The following is a 17,059-nucleotide window of genomic DNA, read 5'->3' as shown; positions in this document are numbered from 1 at the left end:
AAAAGAAAACCTGTGTATCACTTGCTATTGGCCAGGTTCAAAGAACAACCTTTGATTTAATTCACACAGAAATGTAGCCCTTAGGGGAGAGACCATGTCAGATCCAGAGAGCCCAAGAAATACAGTTAGAGGTATGAAAGTAGTTGTGTGAACCTGTAATGTCAGCACTCATGTGGCTGAAAAAGGAGGATTAAGAGTTTAAGGCCACTCAAATTGTATGTATAGTGAGTTGCAGGCTAGCCTGGGCAATATAGGGAGTCCTGTCTCAAAATAGGAAACCAATCCAAAAAGTAGGGTGGCCTGACCATTAGGTACACATATTTTGGTCTTTAGCCTGTAGGTCTTTACCTGAGAGAAGTGCCAACTGGGTTGATGCTCTTTGGTTTCTAAAAGGGAGAGAAGTTGAAGCCATCCCAGAGGTGGCATTGGTTAGGGAGGCATAGGAAAAAGATTTAGAAGTTTGCGGTTAGAACCAAGTCCTTATTTTGTTCCTTTTGTTCTTTGTAATTGGAGAGACATCATCTACCCAAGACTTCCCAGCTCTGGACATGGAAAACACCCATCTAGAATTGGCATAAATGCCTAGATGTTCTTGATATAAATGCCCATAAAAAGGGCTTAGTCCTAGGATGTTTGAGTTGAGAGATGAAAGTGAATTCAATGCATGCCAGGTACACAACTTTCATTTAGAATCAGGTACAGTAATATATCACTAATACAGCATTTGATAGGCTGAGGCATCATCATGAGTTCAAGGCCAGCCTGGGATAGATAATGAGACCCTACCATAAAAAGGTGGTGGTGGTAAAACAAATATAACCCAACTATTTTTATTAAAAATGTGTGTATAGTATGTGGGTGTGGGGGTTGTTCATGTTAAGTGCCACAGTCAGCCCGTGTGGATGCTAGGAACCACAGTATATGCTTTTAATTCCTGAGCCATTGCTCCAACCCTTTTTTTAAAGTTTATATGAATGTGTGAATTTATGTGTATCATCCATATGTGCATGTCTAAACAGGCCAGAAACAGGTATGAGATTTCCAGGAATTGGAGCTAATACAATTGTGAGCTACTGTGTGTTGGTTCTAGGTACCAAACCAGCTCCTCTGTGAGAAAAGTAAACGCTCTTACTGTCATCCCTCCAGCCCTGTGAAAAGGGCATTTTAGGTGAGGCTAATAAGTGATCTGTTGCAGCAAATATGGTTCAGGCAGGGTTTGGATCCCTGACCTCCATCCCTCAGATTTTCTTTGAAGTCCCTGTGAAAAGAATTTGATTATTATCTGGAAAATAACGTGTACCAACCCCACCCCCAACCCCAAAGAATTCCATCCAGGCCAGTGACTTGTTGGCAGTGTGTCTCAGCTGGCTGTAATGCAGAACTGGGGCAGTCCCCAAGCCTTGGCTAGTCTCATGGGCCTACACTGTACTATGAAGTTCCAAACTGACTCCCCGTGTACTACTTTATTTGCTAGGTTTGGGGTAGCGTACAGAGTAGTTGCTCTGTAGGTTGAAAGGACTTTGAATATGGTGCAAGAATACAGTGAAGCTGCCTGCACACACTATTTTAAAGATTTATGTATGTGAGCACACTGTTGCTGTTTTCAGACACCAGAAGAGGGCATCAGATCCCATTACAGATGGTTGTGAGCCACCATGTGGTTGCTGGGAATTGAACTCAGGACCTCTGAAAGAGTAGTCTGTGCTTTTGACACTTCATATTTTCTTTTTAAAAGATTTGTTTACTTATTATATATACAATGTTCTGCCTACATGTATGCCTGCAGGCCAGAAGAGGGCACCGGGTCTCATCTATAGTTATAAGCCTCTCTGTAGTTGCTGGGAATTGCTCTGGAAGAGCAGCTGGTACTCTTAACCTCTGAGCCATCTCTTCAGCCCAGTTTTGTTTTTTTGAGACAGGATTTCACTGTCTCAAAAAGTTCCTGGCTTTCCTATGAGAGATCCTCCTGCTTCTCTCTCCTGAGTACTGGGATGAAAGGTATGTGCCACCAGTGTATGCCTTCCTAATGAGGCCTGAAGATAGTAACAGATCTGGAGCTAAAGGGGATCTATAGGTGTTTGTAAGCCACCCAGCCATCCTTCCAGTCCCCCATTGACAATTCTTTTTCATTTGCAGGTGGGGGTAGGGGGAATACATGGAATTAGAAGACAGTTTGCAGGAATTGGTTCCATAATTTGGGTCCTGGGGCTAGAACTCAGGTCAGCAGGCTTGGTCATCTTTACATTCTGAGCCATATTGTTGGCTGCTCCTTAACACCGCAAGAATCTATTTTAATTTGTATGTGTGGTTCTGGGTGTGTGCCTACCATTGTGCTTCTGTGGAGGTTGGCGAACAAGTGTGTTTCAGGGCTCAAATTGAGATTGTCAGGCTTAGTAGCAACAGTCTACCTGATGATCCCTCTGACCAGTCCTTCCTAACACTGCTGAAGGTAAGAAAGCATGTCTCAGAATCTGTTTGTCTTACTGCTGTGCCTGCCTTCCAGTTGTGCACATGGGTCCATTGTCTTCCTTGGTAAGGAAGGAATGACATGGTAGGTGCTAAGGAGGTGCATTCCTATAATTCCAGCGCTAGGGAGGCAGAGACAGGAGGATACCTGAGTCTGAGGCCAGCCAGGGCCTGCTTTTAAAGAAAAATGTTATATAGATACTGTTTACCATTTTTAAGTGCCAGGGACAGCACTGTGGGATGCTGGGAGCTGGATGTATAGGATGAATGAGTGTTAGATCTGGACGGCGTTCACATCCGCATGATAGGAGTACCTTTCCATCTGCATCAGAGTTTTCTCTAGGAACTTGAAATTGGGACTGAAGAGATGGTTCAATGGTTAAAGAGCAGCAACTATTCTTCCAGAGGTCCTGAGTTCAATTCCCAGCAACCTCATGGTGGCTCACAGCTATCTGTAATGGAATCTGATGCAGTCTTCTGGTGTGTCTGAAGACAGCTACAGTGTATTCATATGAACAAAATAAATCTTTAAAAAAAAAAAAAAAAAGACTTGAAATTGCCAGGCACTGATGGTGTATACCTTTAATGCCAGCGGAGACTTTAGTCTGAGGCTAGCCTGGTTGACAGTTACAGGACAGCCAAGGTTACACAGAGGAAACTTGTCTTGAAAAACAAGCTTGAAATTCCAGTGTGCTGCCTGAATCTTAGGAATTTTATATAGTGGTTAGTAATAGCACCTTACTGGTAAAGAAGGGCTGCATACTGTTGCATTGTGTTTTAACCAAACTCACAAGCCTTACATGGTGGCTTATACAGGAACTTAAGAAGACAAGTATTTTTGACCTGTCACCTCAAAGTATTAAGACTTACTGTGTCCTTTGCCTTAAAAATTTATTTTCTAGAGTCTTGTGTAATCTTTCTGCCTGCTCCATTTCTGAAGATGCATCAAACTTCACTGTTAAACTTGCCAGTGGCCCTCCTTCCTTAGCCACAGAGCCTGTCACTGACTCGGTGGTGTGCTCTGCATTTTTGGGCACCTAACAGACTTTTTGAGAAGTCTGGAGCTTGTTTATCCTATGGGCTGTACTTAGGAGGTAAGCCAGGTGGTGACACACCCCATTAATCTCAGGCAGAGGCAGGATCTTTGAGTTTGAGGCCAGCCTGGTCTACAGAGGGAGTTGCAGGATAGCCAAGGGCTACACAGAGAAAACCTGTCTCTGCCTCTGCCTCCCTAGTTGTGGAATTACAGGAGTGTACCACCACACACTTGTTTTATCACACACATTTTTTTTTAAAGATCACCTTTTATGCTATTGCTCTGGTTAGCCTGGAACTCATCCTTTCTAACTCTGTGGCCTCATGCTGTGATGACCCCATAAAAGTTTTTCATTGCTACTTCATAACTAATTTTACTAGTTATGAATTATACATATCTATTTTCTGATAGTCTTTGGTGACCCCCTGTGAAAGAGTCATTTAATTTCCCCTCAAAAGGGTCATGAGAACCACTACACTAGCTCATAGTAGCCTCAAACTCTGGACATTCCTGCTGCTTCAACCTTCGGTGTAGAGGGGTTATAGTCATGAGCTACCATATACACCCTGTTTTCCTTGTTCTCTCTTTAAATTACTCTTTAATGTGCCTGAGTATTTACTTTGTCTACATATATGTCTTTATACTACATGCATGCTTGATGCTCCTGGAAGCCAGAGGAGGGCACTGGATCCCCTGGAACTGGAGTTACAGATGGTTGTGAGCCATGTGGGTGCTGGGAGTGCTTTTGCACTTAACCACTGAGCCATCTCTCTAGTCCCTTCTCTAGTTCTTAAATGTATCCCCAGCTTCTAGGGTGCATCACTGTCCCCACACTGACAGGGTTAACAAAGCATGTCCAAACTTTCTTCCAGAAGTAGGTAGGGTGCAAGTTACTTCCAGCTTGCATAATGCAGAATTTGAGTTCCTTTATTTGTATGAGTACTTTGCCTGTGTGTGTCTGCATCACTTGCGCCGGTGCTTGAAGAGGTGGTGAGCCTTCATGTGGTGCTAGGAGCCCAGGTCCTTGGCAACAAGTGCTCTTAACTGCTGAGCCAACTTTCTAGTCCTGGAGAGGTTTTTTTTTTTTTTTTTTTTTTTTTTTTTCCTTTATGTGTATGGGTATTTTGTGTGCATGTATGTCTGTGCAACATGTGTATGTCTGGTGTTCACAGAGGCCAGATGAGTGTTGGGTTTCCCTGGAAATGGAAGTGTGGGTGGTTGTGAGCCACCATGTGGATGATAAGAATTGAACCTAGGTCTTCTAAAAGATCAACCAGTGATCTTAACCACTGAGCTGTTTTTGTAGCCCATGCTTGAGTTTGAGTTTCTAAATACAGAATTTTACTGTTTTTTTTCTTGTTTAGCAGCAGAAAATTGAACTCAGGTTCTCATGTATGCTAGGCATGAGCTTTATCCCAGCTCCAAATACATTCTAAACTGCCTATTCTAACGTACTTAGAGAGCTGGAGAGGTGGCTCAGCAGTTAAGAGCACTGGCTGCTCTTCCAGAGGACCCAGGGTCAATTCTCAGCATTCTCATGGTGTCTCACAACTACTTGTTGAGTAACAAACAAGAAGTTTTAAACACTGCATGTTGGCATGCAGCTACAAACCCTGCTGAGGCAGGAAGACCATGAATTGGAAGTCATTCTGCGCTTGATATTTGTAGTGAAATGCTACTTCAAAACAAAAACTAAAAAGCTGGGTTTTGAATTTGTTATACTAGTTCCCTATCAGTATAATTTCCAATTTTGATGAACATTTTTAAAAATTTATTTTGCTTTATTACTGCATATAAGAGCACATGTGTGTGTGTGTGTGTGTGTGTGTGTGTGTGTGTGTGTGTGTGTGTGTGTGTGTGTGCATGATGTGTGTATGGGTGCATGTGTTACAGCTCACATGTCACAGCAGGAGCATAAAGGTCAGAGATTGACTTTATAGAATCAGGAAACCTGAATTTGATCCCTGGAACCCATGTGAAGTTGGAAGAAGAGAATTTTCTAATTTTTTGAGACAGGATCTCATCTTGACCAGGCTGACCTTGAACTCCAGATATCCCTGTCTCTGCTTTCTAGGTGCCAGAAAAAGACCTACACCACAACACCCCTTCATTTTGCTTTGTTTTCAAGAAGGGTTTTACTGTTTTACAGGTTTGGCTGGCCTGGAACTTGCTCTGTAGACTAGGCTGGCCTGGAACTCAGGTTCGCTTAAGCCTCCCAAATGCTGATTAAAGATTAAAGGCAGGCACCACCACTGCCCAGCTGACAAACTCAATATTAACAGTTTGACCTTATCATAGTGACATTATTATAAAAGAAAATTGGGGCTTTGGAGATGGCTCCAATGCATGTCGTTCAAGTGTGAGGTGGAGCTGAATTTGGACGCCCAGAACACAATGGGCGCTCAGAACCGTATGGTGCGCTCAGAGGCCAGAAGAGATGGGTCTTCTGGACCTTCAGTAACAGCTCGTTTTCAGCTGCCTAATATGATTCTGGGAACTAAAGTCTCTGCAAGAGCAACAGTGCCCTTAACCGCTGAGCTGTCTCTTCAGTGGCTCCCAACCCCTACTGCTTTTCATCCTGATAGCACTAAGGGGAAGTGAAACAGCTGTGGGCATCACGACAGCAGTATCTCCACTTTTGGTTTTTTGTTTTTTGTTTTTTTTTTTTTTTTTTATGCAGGATCTCTTATATCTTAGGTTTGTATATGGTCTTGAACTCACCATGTATGGGAGAATAACGACCTTCTGATCTCCTTGCCTCTGCATCTCAAGGGCCAGGATTACAGGCCTGTACAGTCATGCTTAATTTATGTTGCACTGGGGTTTGGACTCGGGGTCTTGTGCTTGCTGGGCACTCATTTACCAACTGATCACCAGCCCTTGTTTTGTGAAAGGGTCACAATTTATAGCCTAGACTTAGCTTTGAACTCAGTGAGATTGTCCTGCTTCAGGCTCCCGGTGCCAGGAGAAATTAAAGCATGAAAGTCTCCCTGTCCTTTATCCCCTAGTGCTGTCTTCAGATGAATCTCACTGGATAAGAATGGGCCAGGTGCAGCCACTCCTTGTTGACAATGAGCACACCATAATAGTGGGGTTAACCTTCCTTTGGAACTTGACCACAGTCTGCACTTGCCAAGCCGTATAGTGGACTATGGGAACCTCAACCTGCTCTGCCTCCTTTCCATTCTATGAGTCTGGTTCCTGGAGTTGAGCCACAGTAATCTTAGTCACCTGCCACTTGGCATTTCCTGGGGGCCCTAAGGGCTGCCACTTTTTCACAGTATACTGTGGAAACTGGCTAATGGGGGTTTGGGCAAGCCAAGCTTCCTAAAGCTGCTAGATCTCTCTACAACCATCTGGTCCTCCCACCTTCAGGTTTTTGTTTTGTTTTGTTTTGTTTTTAACTGCTCTGGGATCTCTATTATGGATCTTTTCCACAATTGCCCACCATCTGGACCTTTGAACGCAGTAGTACTGGGAGAACTTGAGACAGTTTGGTTCAAGCCACAACCAGCTGCCTGATTTGGGCTGTAGCAGGCTCATATCATACCTCTTCTACCTCTACTGGTTCTCAATGGACCTAGTTGTGGTAGGAACTACCCTTGTGATTAATTGGCTACAGCACCTCAAATATAAAGGGGCAGACACATGACTTCTGCTAGCCAGTTCCCCTGCACTATCAGCTGCAGTGGGTCTTTGGAAAACTGAGGAGCTTACACTTGTCTGACCTGGGCAACTTGGCATGCAATGGACCTTTAGGGTATGCTGAGCAGTGTGGAGGCATTGCTCTGCCTGGCTAAGACAGCTACTATGTTGGGCATCACAGGTACCACACCGGCCTCTGTGACAATGGTTATGGTCCTGACCAAATACAAGTTTTCCAGGGCCTTGGTGGAGCCAGGGAAGAGCTGAGGAGCCTCTGGTGAGGTGAGGGAGGCTGTAGAAGCTTAAGAGAGATGTGGGAGAAAAAAGGATGTTCTTTAGGAGTCTGTGAGGCTCAACTGTGTCAGGATGGGGCTAGAAGGAGATGGACCCATGCTGTGCTGATTTCTTAGGACATGCACTCTCCATTTATCCTCTTCCCTTGACCTATGCTAACACCTGCCCCAAGCCGGAGAACGGTTAGTCTATAGAGGAAGAGGGCAGAGTGGAGTGTGTTTCAGAAAAATTTGCGGGTATTCAGAATTTCCCCCTCACATATGCTGATGGCTGAGGGAAACTATTGAAATTGATTGCTAAGGTTATGACGGAAGGGTGAGCCACTCCCAGGTAGGCTTGCTTGTAGGGTTTCTTAGGGGCATAAATAATCCCAGCCTTTGGGAGGCAGACACAGTGGATCTTTTTGAGTCCAACCTGTTCTACAGAGTAAACTCCAGGCAAGCCAAGGTTACATTGTGAAACCTTGTCTCAAAAAAATAAAACAGGGCTAGAGATGGCTCAGTGGTTAAGAGCACTGACTGCTCTTGTAGAGGACCTGAGTTCAATTCCCAGCAACCACTTGGTAGCTCACAACCATCTGTAATGAGGTCTGATGTCCTCTTCTGTATGTCTGCAGACTGCTACATGTACTTATATATAATAAATAAATCTTTTTAAAAAATTCACACACGTGGTGAATGGTGCAAGTCTTTCTTTAATCCCAGTGTTTAGGAGGCAGACAGATGGATATCTTGAATTCTAGGCCAGCCTGTCTACAGAGGGAGTTCCAGGACAGCCATGACTGCACAGAGAAACCCTGACTCAAAAAACAAAGAAAATAATGTGTTTTTTTCTAACCCCTCAGAGCTCGGCATCAGAGCCCTGCAGGAGTGGAAGCTGAAGAGACTGGGAAGTGTAGACTCTGGGAAGTGATTCTATTTTGTGGACGTAAATTATGGCAAGGCCAACAAGTCCTGTGGCTGCCACTGATAAATGCAGGTAGACAAAGATAACCTTTTTTTTTTTTTTTTTTTTTAACACATCTTGTCACAAGTTTATTTGTGAAAACAGCACAGGACACAGGTCATCTGAAAATAGTGTGTGGTGGGTGTGTCACAGTCTGTCTTCACTTTGGCAGGGGCCTTTTCTATGCAGCCTTCACAGGGTCCTGGGCACCTTTGGGAGCCTGAGCTAGAGCTGAAGCCTGGGCCTTAGCTGAAGCTTTGACCTCTGCCTTGGTTTGACCCTTGAGCTTTGGTTGGCAGAGCCTACAACCCTTGGCCATGTAGCTTCGAACCCTCTTCCAAGCTTGGGGTGAGTGATGAAAGCCAGACGGCTGAGTTTTTGGCTGGGGCCCTTTGGCATCTTGGCTTGATGGTGTCAGGCTTCACAAGGACCTTTATGGCCTCTGTGCGTGCACTCTCTGCCTTTGCATTGCTGGCCTGTGTCTTCTTCAGGCCTTTCTTGTTGTGCTTCTTGGCAAAACACATGTTCCTCAGGAACTTGGGGTCAACCCCCTTAAGAGAGTTATATCTTTGTGATGGGGGTTTCTTGATGCCATTCCTGTGCCATTTGTGGGACTGGTTGTGTGTGGTGTGCTTCTTGGACTTGACCATGTCTGCACAATAACCCACGGCTCCCCCAAAGGATAACCTTTAACCTGGGTCTTTCCTCATTTCCCTTGTCTATTATCCATGCCCAGTTTGTATCCATACAAGCTATTCCCTAGTTCTTTGATATACCTAGTCTTGGTTTTTTAAAAGAAGAAGAGGAGGAGGAAGAAGAACAGAAAGAGAAGAGGAGGAAGAAGAGGAACAAGAAGAACAGAAAGAAGGAGGAGGAGGAAGAAGAAGAAGAGGCAATCAGACAGAGGCAGGCAGATCTGTAGCTTTAGGTTTTTGTTTTTTTTTTTTTGTTCTTTTTTTTCTTTATTGGATACTTTATTTACATTTTAAATGTTGTAACTTTCATTTTTAATAATGGTTCTTAAATGCTTTAAAACTCCCCTTTAGCCCATCACCTACCAGAGGTGCCGGGGACAAAAGCATATGAGGGAAGTAGGCCTGTTTAGAAAGGTTCTTTGAAACAGAACTCCTGTCTGTATTGTCTGAAAACCGACAGTTCAGTTAGTTCACAGATCAACAGCAGCAGTTTGAGCCACTCACAAACACTTCATGGATACACCAGCAGTCCAGTTCGGTAGAGTTGGGATAGCAAACGAATCAACAGCGGTGGTACTACCTAGTACAGACAGCCAGGCCTCAGCCTCGGCATAAGTGATCAAAAGGGATGGCAAGAGAAGTTCTCTGCTGTGCCTTTCTCAGGGAAGATCATCAGAGACTGGAGACCCACAAGCATTGTACAGCTAACTGTAAGCAAGCTAAGCTCAGCTTCCATCACTGTCCATCTAGTCTTTTTATACTCCCTCCAAAGGTTTTGTGTCCTCATGTCTTGCCTCAGCATGTGCGTCTGTTTCAGCTGACATCACTCTGGTAATCAACCCAAGTATGAGGAAGCAACAAAAAGCTGTAGCACACCACCAGAAGTTTTTTGGTGTGTTTCTCTCTACAGAGTTTCGATTAATGAAGCTCAACTACACAATGTAAGGCGGACCAATGTATATGTATTATTAACAAAGAATCCTTGATCATGTGTCCTTTCATGTGCTTGATTTAGCAGAACATCCTTTCACCAGTGCCTGCTTCAACAAAACATTTCTTCATGAGTCTGCCTTAGTCTTTCACCTGTGTCTACTTCAGTTCCTTCCTGTGTTCGCCCCAGCAAAACAACACCCAACTGACTTTCCAAAGAACCATTACGTTTCCACTTCACAGATCTCTAAGTTGGAGACTGGCCTGATCTTAATAGCAAGTTCCAGGCCAGCTCAGGCTACATAATAAAATCCTGTCTTCCAAAACAAAGGAATAGCTGTGTGGCAGGGAGATCTCTGAGTTGGAAGGCAGCTGGTCTACAGAGGGAGTTCCAGGACAGTTACGACTACACAGAGGAAACCCTGACTTGAAAAACTCAACAAACAAAAAGGAAAAAAAAATGAAAGAGTTTTATCGTCCATCTTTCACTCACCAGCTAATTGGAAGATTTTTGTCCTCATGGTCAGAAATGCTACTTGGACATGAATCCCTTCCAGGGAATTGAAACCAGGTCCAAAATAAATGACCCATTGGTATTGGAGCATTTACTGGGTCGTACCTTCAATCGGATGAGATAATTAATCTATTATAGGTTGTGTGGTGTATGTGTCCAAAAACACAGATGGAGACAGCTTCTACATGCTGCCCACCTCTTGCTTCTTTGATACTGAATGCTGAATGCTGACTGTGACCTACAAGACATAGTGACAACACCATATGATCATATATCTTGTCTGTGCACCACATAAGTCCTGAATGTATGCTTGGCCCTGAGGCTATAAATAAACAGAAAGCACATAATAGTCTATCTACCCTTAAGGTGGAGGCAGGAGGATTATAGGAAATTATATGAACAATCAAGTCAACCTCTCCTCCCAAAAGATGTTTGGAGGATAAGGAAGGTGGAGGCCACTTGGAGGCTGCTGAAGTTAAGCTGATTGTTGTTTGGGATAGAGTGGAAATATTGCAGTTGGAAAAAATTAGTCTGATTATAATGTCTTAAATGTGTAGGTCTCTCTCTTCTCCCAGGAGACAAAGGCATCAAGACCAAATAGGTGACTTATAGCCAAGAGGAGTTCTTACTTTAAAAGTTCATCCAAAGACCGGGAATTCTTTTTAGGGCCTGTGTGTACATATTACACCCTTTTATTGGACTCCTCCTCCTCCTCCTCCTCCTTCTCTTCCTTCTTCTTCTTAGGTTTATTTATTTGTTATATATAACTCTCTTCAGACACACCAGAAGAGGGCATCATATCTTATTACAGATGGTTGTGAGCCACCATGTGGTTGCTTGGATTTTAACTCCGAACCTCTGGAAAAGCAATCAGTGCTCTTAACCACTGAGTCATGTCTTCAGCCCTACTGAACCCTTCTTATCTGCCAATACCATCTTTGTTAAATTTAACAAAGCAATGATGAGGTGGAATGTCATTATCCCCGTTTCACACTTGAGTCTCCATTTAGATGACACAGGATCGATTTTCAGGTTGGAGTCCAGGTCTGGTTACATTCAGAACTGGTTGCTTTCATATATCAAGCTGTGTTACAGGATTTCTGATATTTCAACCTTATGCTGCTTGCTCCTGTCCCATTTTGAAAGTACGAAGAACACTGGCTTCTGTTTCAGAGGTCCTGAGTTCAATCCCCAGCAACTGTAGTGGCTCATGACCATCTATGATAGGATCTGATGCCCTTTTCTGTTATGCAGGCATACATGTAAATAGATCACTCATATACACAAATAAACAAATCTTTTATGTTCTGTTTTAATGTATGAGTGTTCTGTCTGCATGTACATCGGCATGCCAGAAGAGGGCATCAGATCTCTCTATGGAGGGTTGTAAGCCACCGTGGGAATTGAACTCAGGAGCTCTGGAAGAGCAGCAGTGTCCTTAACAGTTGAGTCATCTCACCAGCCCCTAAACAAATCTTTTTTAAATGGAAAGAAAGTGCAAAGAGAAGCTCTGAGTTCTCTCCATAGGGAGAGTTTGGAAAGGCTGACTCCTTGAACACATTTTCCCACCCGGAACTATAGAGCAAGAGCTTTGTTTCCCCACGAAAAGAAAAACATTAAGGGACCGGAAGTTCCCTTTATCATCCTCCGTGCTGGTCTCCCAGACCCGGCTGAGGCCGTAGCGGACTGCCCTTTCCCAAGATGGCTTCGAAGATTGGTTCGAGACGCTGGATGCTGCAGCTGATCATGCAGCTGGGTTCCGTGCTGCTCACGCGCTGCCCCTTTTGGGGCTGTTTCAGCCAACTCATGTTGTACGCTGAAAGGGCCGAGGCGCGCCGGTGAGCGCACCCACGAAGCCGTCGAATGCGGTGGGGGGCGGTACGGCCTGTCCCGGGAACTGGGGTGCGGTGATGTTGGGGGAAGTTGGGGCCAGAAGTCGGGACACTTAGATTGGGAGGAATTGGTGCTCGAACATGTTGGAAGATGCTCTGGTTCGGCTGTACGACCAGAACTGATGTGGCGGCTCCTCTAATGAGAAAAGTCTTGGGTTTCTGGGGAGTGGAGATTGCGGGAATTTACAGAGGTCCCCAGACACGTACTCTTCATTCATTCTGTCCTCCTTGTTTCCTACACTCCATTCGCAGGAAGCCCGACATCCCAGTGCCTTATCTATATTTCGACATGGGGGCAGCTGTGTTGTGTGCTAGCTTCATGTCCTTCGGAGTGAAGAGACGTTGGTTTGCGTTGGGCGCCGCACTCCAGCTAGCCATTAGCACCTATGCGGCTTACATCGGGGGCTATGTCCACTACGGGGACTGGCTAAAGGTGAGCACGTGAATTATAGAAGAGATTTAGCTTTGGGGAAGGAGCTGGTGCATGTGGTGGGCACGCGTGGTACTCCCAAACGCGAAGCCTGAGAAAACCGGAGTACTAGCTTTGTGGTAGTTTTGTGGCGATTATTCCAGATCACAGACATGTCAGACCCATTGAGACCACACAGACCTCCCTTGTAGAGTGTGAAAATGGAGTTCCGGAGATGGAAAATGGACTTTCCCAAAATCATGCCACAATGTATTGAAGAGATAACCTAGAGTTATCTGATTCCCAAATCCTTTAAACCATTTTCTTTATTAGTCTCAGACTCGTTAAGCAAAAGAGACTTTAAGAATATCTGGTTTACCCATCAGGCATTATGAAATGTAATTAATACTAGTGCAGAATTTGTGCCTGCAAATGCAGAAGCTATACTGGCCACTGGGAGCCTGGAGGTAAGGTGGCTTGGAGGCAGTGTCCTCAAGGACTAGACTGTCAGTCTAGTAGGGGAGGCAATGTGTGAACAGCTATGGGATAGCGGGGCATTTGTTTTGTTTCTAGACAGGGTTTCTCTGTATAACCCGGGCCGTTCCGGAACTCGCTCTGTAGACCCCGGAGGCTCAAACAGAGATCATCCTGCCTCCTAAGTGCTGGTATTAAAGGCATGTGCTGCTGCTACCACCAACGCCTGGCTGGCTATTTTTGTTTTAGTTGGTGTAGAGTTCATACTACATAGAGGGAAGAACCCTGGGATTAGGTTTCAGACCAGGAGTGGAGGAGATGGCAACCTGCAGCATCTGTAGGGCCATGGACAGTTTTCTGTAGGGCCATGGACAGTTTTCTTCTTCCCTCTCAGCCCTCAGTTTCTGCCTTGTAAAGAGAATTCTCTTTCTCTCTGCAGACTACACTTGGAATAGGTAAGAGGGACCATCAGATACACTGGGATGTGTAGAAGGGGGCTGTTCTGTGTTCTCGACAACCAAGAGACATGATTGCAGCTCCTGACTGGGGTTCCTTTTTCCTGACCTCAGGTCCGCATGTATTCCCGCACAGTTGCCATCATTGGCGGCTTTCTGGTGCTGGCCAGTGGGGCCGGGGAGCTGTACCGTCGAAAACCCCGGAGCCGTTCTCTGCAGTCCACTGGCCAGGTGTTCCTGGGCATCTACCTCATTTGTGTGGTATGTTGGGGTTCTCTTGATTGGAGGCACTGTGTGGGAGAGACATGAGCTTAGGCCTGGCAGGATCCTGGCCACTGGGCAGCACAAGGCCTTGTGAGTAATTTCTGGTGGTTCCTAGAGATTGCCCTGGACAGCTTCTGGTTCCTTGTAAAGGGCCCTCCAAGTACCTGATACCTGGCTGAGGGTCCCTCATTGCAGCATTATTGCTACTGGCTAGATAAGCAGTTGAACTGACCATTCAGTCCCAATGCTGAGAATCCAGTAAAGAAGATGGGGTGATTTTCTAGTTACTTCAACCTCTAGAGGACTGAGAGAGGGGACAAAGGAGAGGCATGGTACAAGTCAGCCCTAGTTGCAGCTCTGTCACCTAGAGCTGATGAAGGTTATGGATGACAGTCAGGTAGATCTCGCTGGTGCTTTGGAAGGCCATTGTAGATGAGGACAAAGAAAGGCTTCAAGCTCTTGACCTCATCTTAGGAACCAAGAATTACATCCTATGTGCAGAGTTCTGTGTGGGCTTCTGTGATATATATATCCAGAAGTCTTGAGTCTCCATCTGACTATGGAGACACACTTCTTTTCTTCGGAAGCTTCCAGGGGAGTAGAGATCATTAGCCTTACCGCTTGGGTCCCTATAATCAGAGTGGGAGACAGTCCCTACTTTCAGAGAGTCCCCATCCTGAGAAAGGACTTGGAAGCCCACTTTACAGAAGCTAACTTGTGGGAACCACCTCAGGGAGACACTCATCTGCTGCACGGTCTTAAGAGATGCTATGCTTCTAGGCCTACTCGCTACAACACAGCAAGGAAGACCGGCTGGCATACCTGAACCATCTTCCAGGAGGGGAGCTGATGGTCCAGCTGTTCTTCGTGCTCTATGGGGTCCTGGCCCTGGCCTTCTTGTCAGGTTACTACGTGACCCTGGCGGCCCAGATCCTGGCTGTGTTGTTACCTCCTGTCATGCTACTTATTGATGGCAACGTCTCCTATTGGCACAACACACGGCGTGTCGAGTTCTGGAACCAGATGAAGCTTCTTGGCGAGAGTGTGGGGATCTTCGGGGCTGCTGTCATCTTGGCTACTGATGGCTGAGTTCCACAGAGAGATCCTGATTTGGGCACAGGGGGCCACCACCAAAGGCCACCTTAACTTCCTCCTTGCTGGCCCAGTTGCTGTTTATTTATGTTTCTTGGTTTGTTTGTTTACTTTCTTGTTTTTTGATGTTAATAGTTACCTTTTTTTTCTCCCCAAGTTTGTGGCTCAGACCTTGGGAAGATGGAAGCCCTCATGCTAAAGCCTCATAGGGTTGTTGTTTTTCTTACCTGTTTTAGGGGGGAGCTGAGGCCAGCTGCCTCTCCCCCACATGGCCAGGGAGGGAGGAATACCTGAGAAAGGATTAAAGCAGAGCTGGGGTGCAGGTAGTAGTCAGGGACAGAGGAAGATTTGGAATTAAGCAAATGTGAAAATTCCGTTTGGAACTCGACAGATGCAGCTAAGCTAAACAGTGCTTTTCAGACTTGTGCGCATGTTCACACATGTGTGTATTCACACATATAGGAGCCCTGCAGGGAGGGGCAGAGTGGCTGGTGCTACAGATGTCACATGGGCTCCTTGGTGGGGGGGCTCTGCTGGGGCACAAACAATCCCAGCTCTCTGAGTCTCGCTCTAGATTTCAGAGCATGCAGGCCCTGGTGTGCTCTGGAATGGGCAAAGTGGAGCAGCTGCAGCTCTCTTCTTGGCTGGCTGGTTGGAGCAGCCTCCCAAACACCAGACCACACTGTCCTCCAAAAATATACATTCTATACAGACATGTTGTCTTTGCTTCTGTCTTCCCCATGGGCACTTTGCCACTGGCTGGGTTGACTTGGGGTTTCTTGAAAGATTATCTTGGATTAAACCCCATTCTGGTCCTCCTATGATTCCTCCACCACCCCAGATCTAAGAGTTCCCACAGGTCTTCAACAAAAAACAAAACCAGGCCACACACTTCCTGGGTGTGGTGTCACACATCATTAATCCCAGCACTTAGGAAACAGCAGGAGGCACATCTTTGTGAATTTGAGGCTAGCCTGGTCTACAAGTGAGTTTCAGGACAGCCAGGGCTACATTGAGAAACTCTGTCTTAATTTCTCTCCCACAAAGTATGTAATAATAATTAAAAAAAATTAAAATATCAGCTAGAGTTGGCTTAGTAGAGCATAGGCCTAGCATGCCCCAGGCCCTAGGTTTTATTGATGGCATTGAAGAAAGATCCGTCACATCCCGAATCCTTAATGTGAGTTAGGTTTTCTTAAGGTTTGTTTTGGTTTTTGAGACAGGATTTCTCTGTGTAGCCTTGGCTGTCATGGAACTCACTCTGTAGACCAGGCTGGCCTGGAACTCAGAGATCCATCTGCCTGTTTCCAAGTGCTGAGGTTAATGGTATATGCTACCACACCCAACATTAATTTTGTTTTTGAGGCAGCATCTCACTCTGTAATCTAGCCTGTTCACAAGTTCCTGTTTCCCGGCCGGCCCTCACTTCCTGGATGCTGAGGTTATAGGTGTTTTTCTATGTCCAAATTAGTGTATGTTTTTGGTTTCTCCCTCTGTCCCTTTTATAGCCCATTTTTCCCTCTCTGCCTGTTTGGGGCAGGTCTTTTGAAGAAATCATTGGCTTGGGCCGCTATAAGCAGAGAACTAATATCCCATCACACATTTGAAGATGGGAGATTTAGAGAAGGTAAGCAACTTGTCTCAAACTACAGAGCAAACTCAGCTGGAGCTACATGGCTAGTCAGGTCTGTTGAATGTCCAAACCCAGATATGTCCTTGATCCACATAATCTCTAGGGAAGTCAGGCTGCTCTTAGGCCTGTCACCGTCCCTGAGGTGCCATGGTGAGCTAAAGGTGTTGAAGGAGGGCTGGGGATATAGCTTAGTTGGTAGCCCTGAGTTCAGTTCTCTTCCAGTGGGCATAGAGGAACTTCCCTGTAATCTTAGCACTTCAGGAAGTGAAGGCAGGAAGACAAGTTCAAGGTCATCAGCTACATAGTGAATTTCGA

General features: G+C 45.5%; 1 protein-coding gene across 1 annotated transcript; it reads left to right on the top strand.

Annotated features, from left to right (window-relative positions):
* The first annotated feature begins 12,205 nt into the window (after positions 1 to 12,205).
* On the top strand, positions 12,206 to 15,317 carry TMEM101 (transmembrane protein 101). The gene is made up of 4 exons (XM_080924310.1): positions 12,206 to 12,363; positions 12,670 to 12,850; positions 13,870 to 14,016; positions 14,800 to 15,317. The coding sequence occupies exons 1-4, from the start codon at positions 12,227 to 12,229 to the stop codon at positions 15,106 to 15,108; spliced, it is 774 nt and encodes a 257-aa protein (XP_080780436.1). The 5' UTR covers positions 12,206 to 12,226; the 3' UTR covers positions 15,109 to 15,317.
* Positions 15,318 to 17,059: the final 1,742 nt, after the last annotated feature.

Source organism: Micromys minutus, assembly GCF_963924665.1.
Source record: "Micromys minutus genome assembly, chromosome: 10".
NCBI lineage: Eukaryota > Metazoa > Chordata > Mammalia > Rodentia > Muridae > Micromys > Micromys minutus.
This window is presented reverse-complemented; position numbering and strand designations above follow the sequence as displayed.

What these genes read in the sequence shown, in the direction of transcription:
- TMEM101 (XM_080924310.1), top strand. Translation starts at nt 12,227, where the DNA reads ATGGCTTCGAAGATTGGTTCGAGACGCTGGATGCTGCAGCTGATCATG. An exon ending in GAAAGGGCCGAGGCGCGCCG is followed by an intron (nt 12,364 to 12,669) that starts GTGAGCGCACCC and finishes CTCCATTCGCAG; the next exon opens with GAAGCCCGACATCCCAGTGC. An exon ending in ACTACGGGGACTGGCTAAAG is followed by an intron (nt 12,851 to 13,869) that starts GTGAGCACGTGA and finishes TCCTGACCTCAG; the next exon opens with GTCCGCATGTATTCCCGCAC.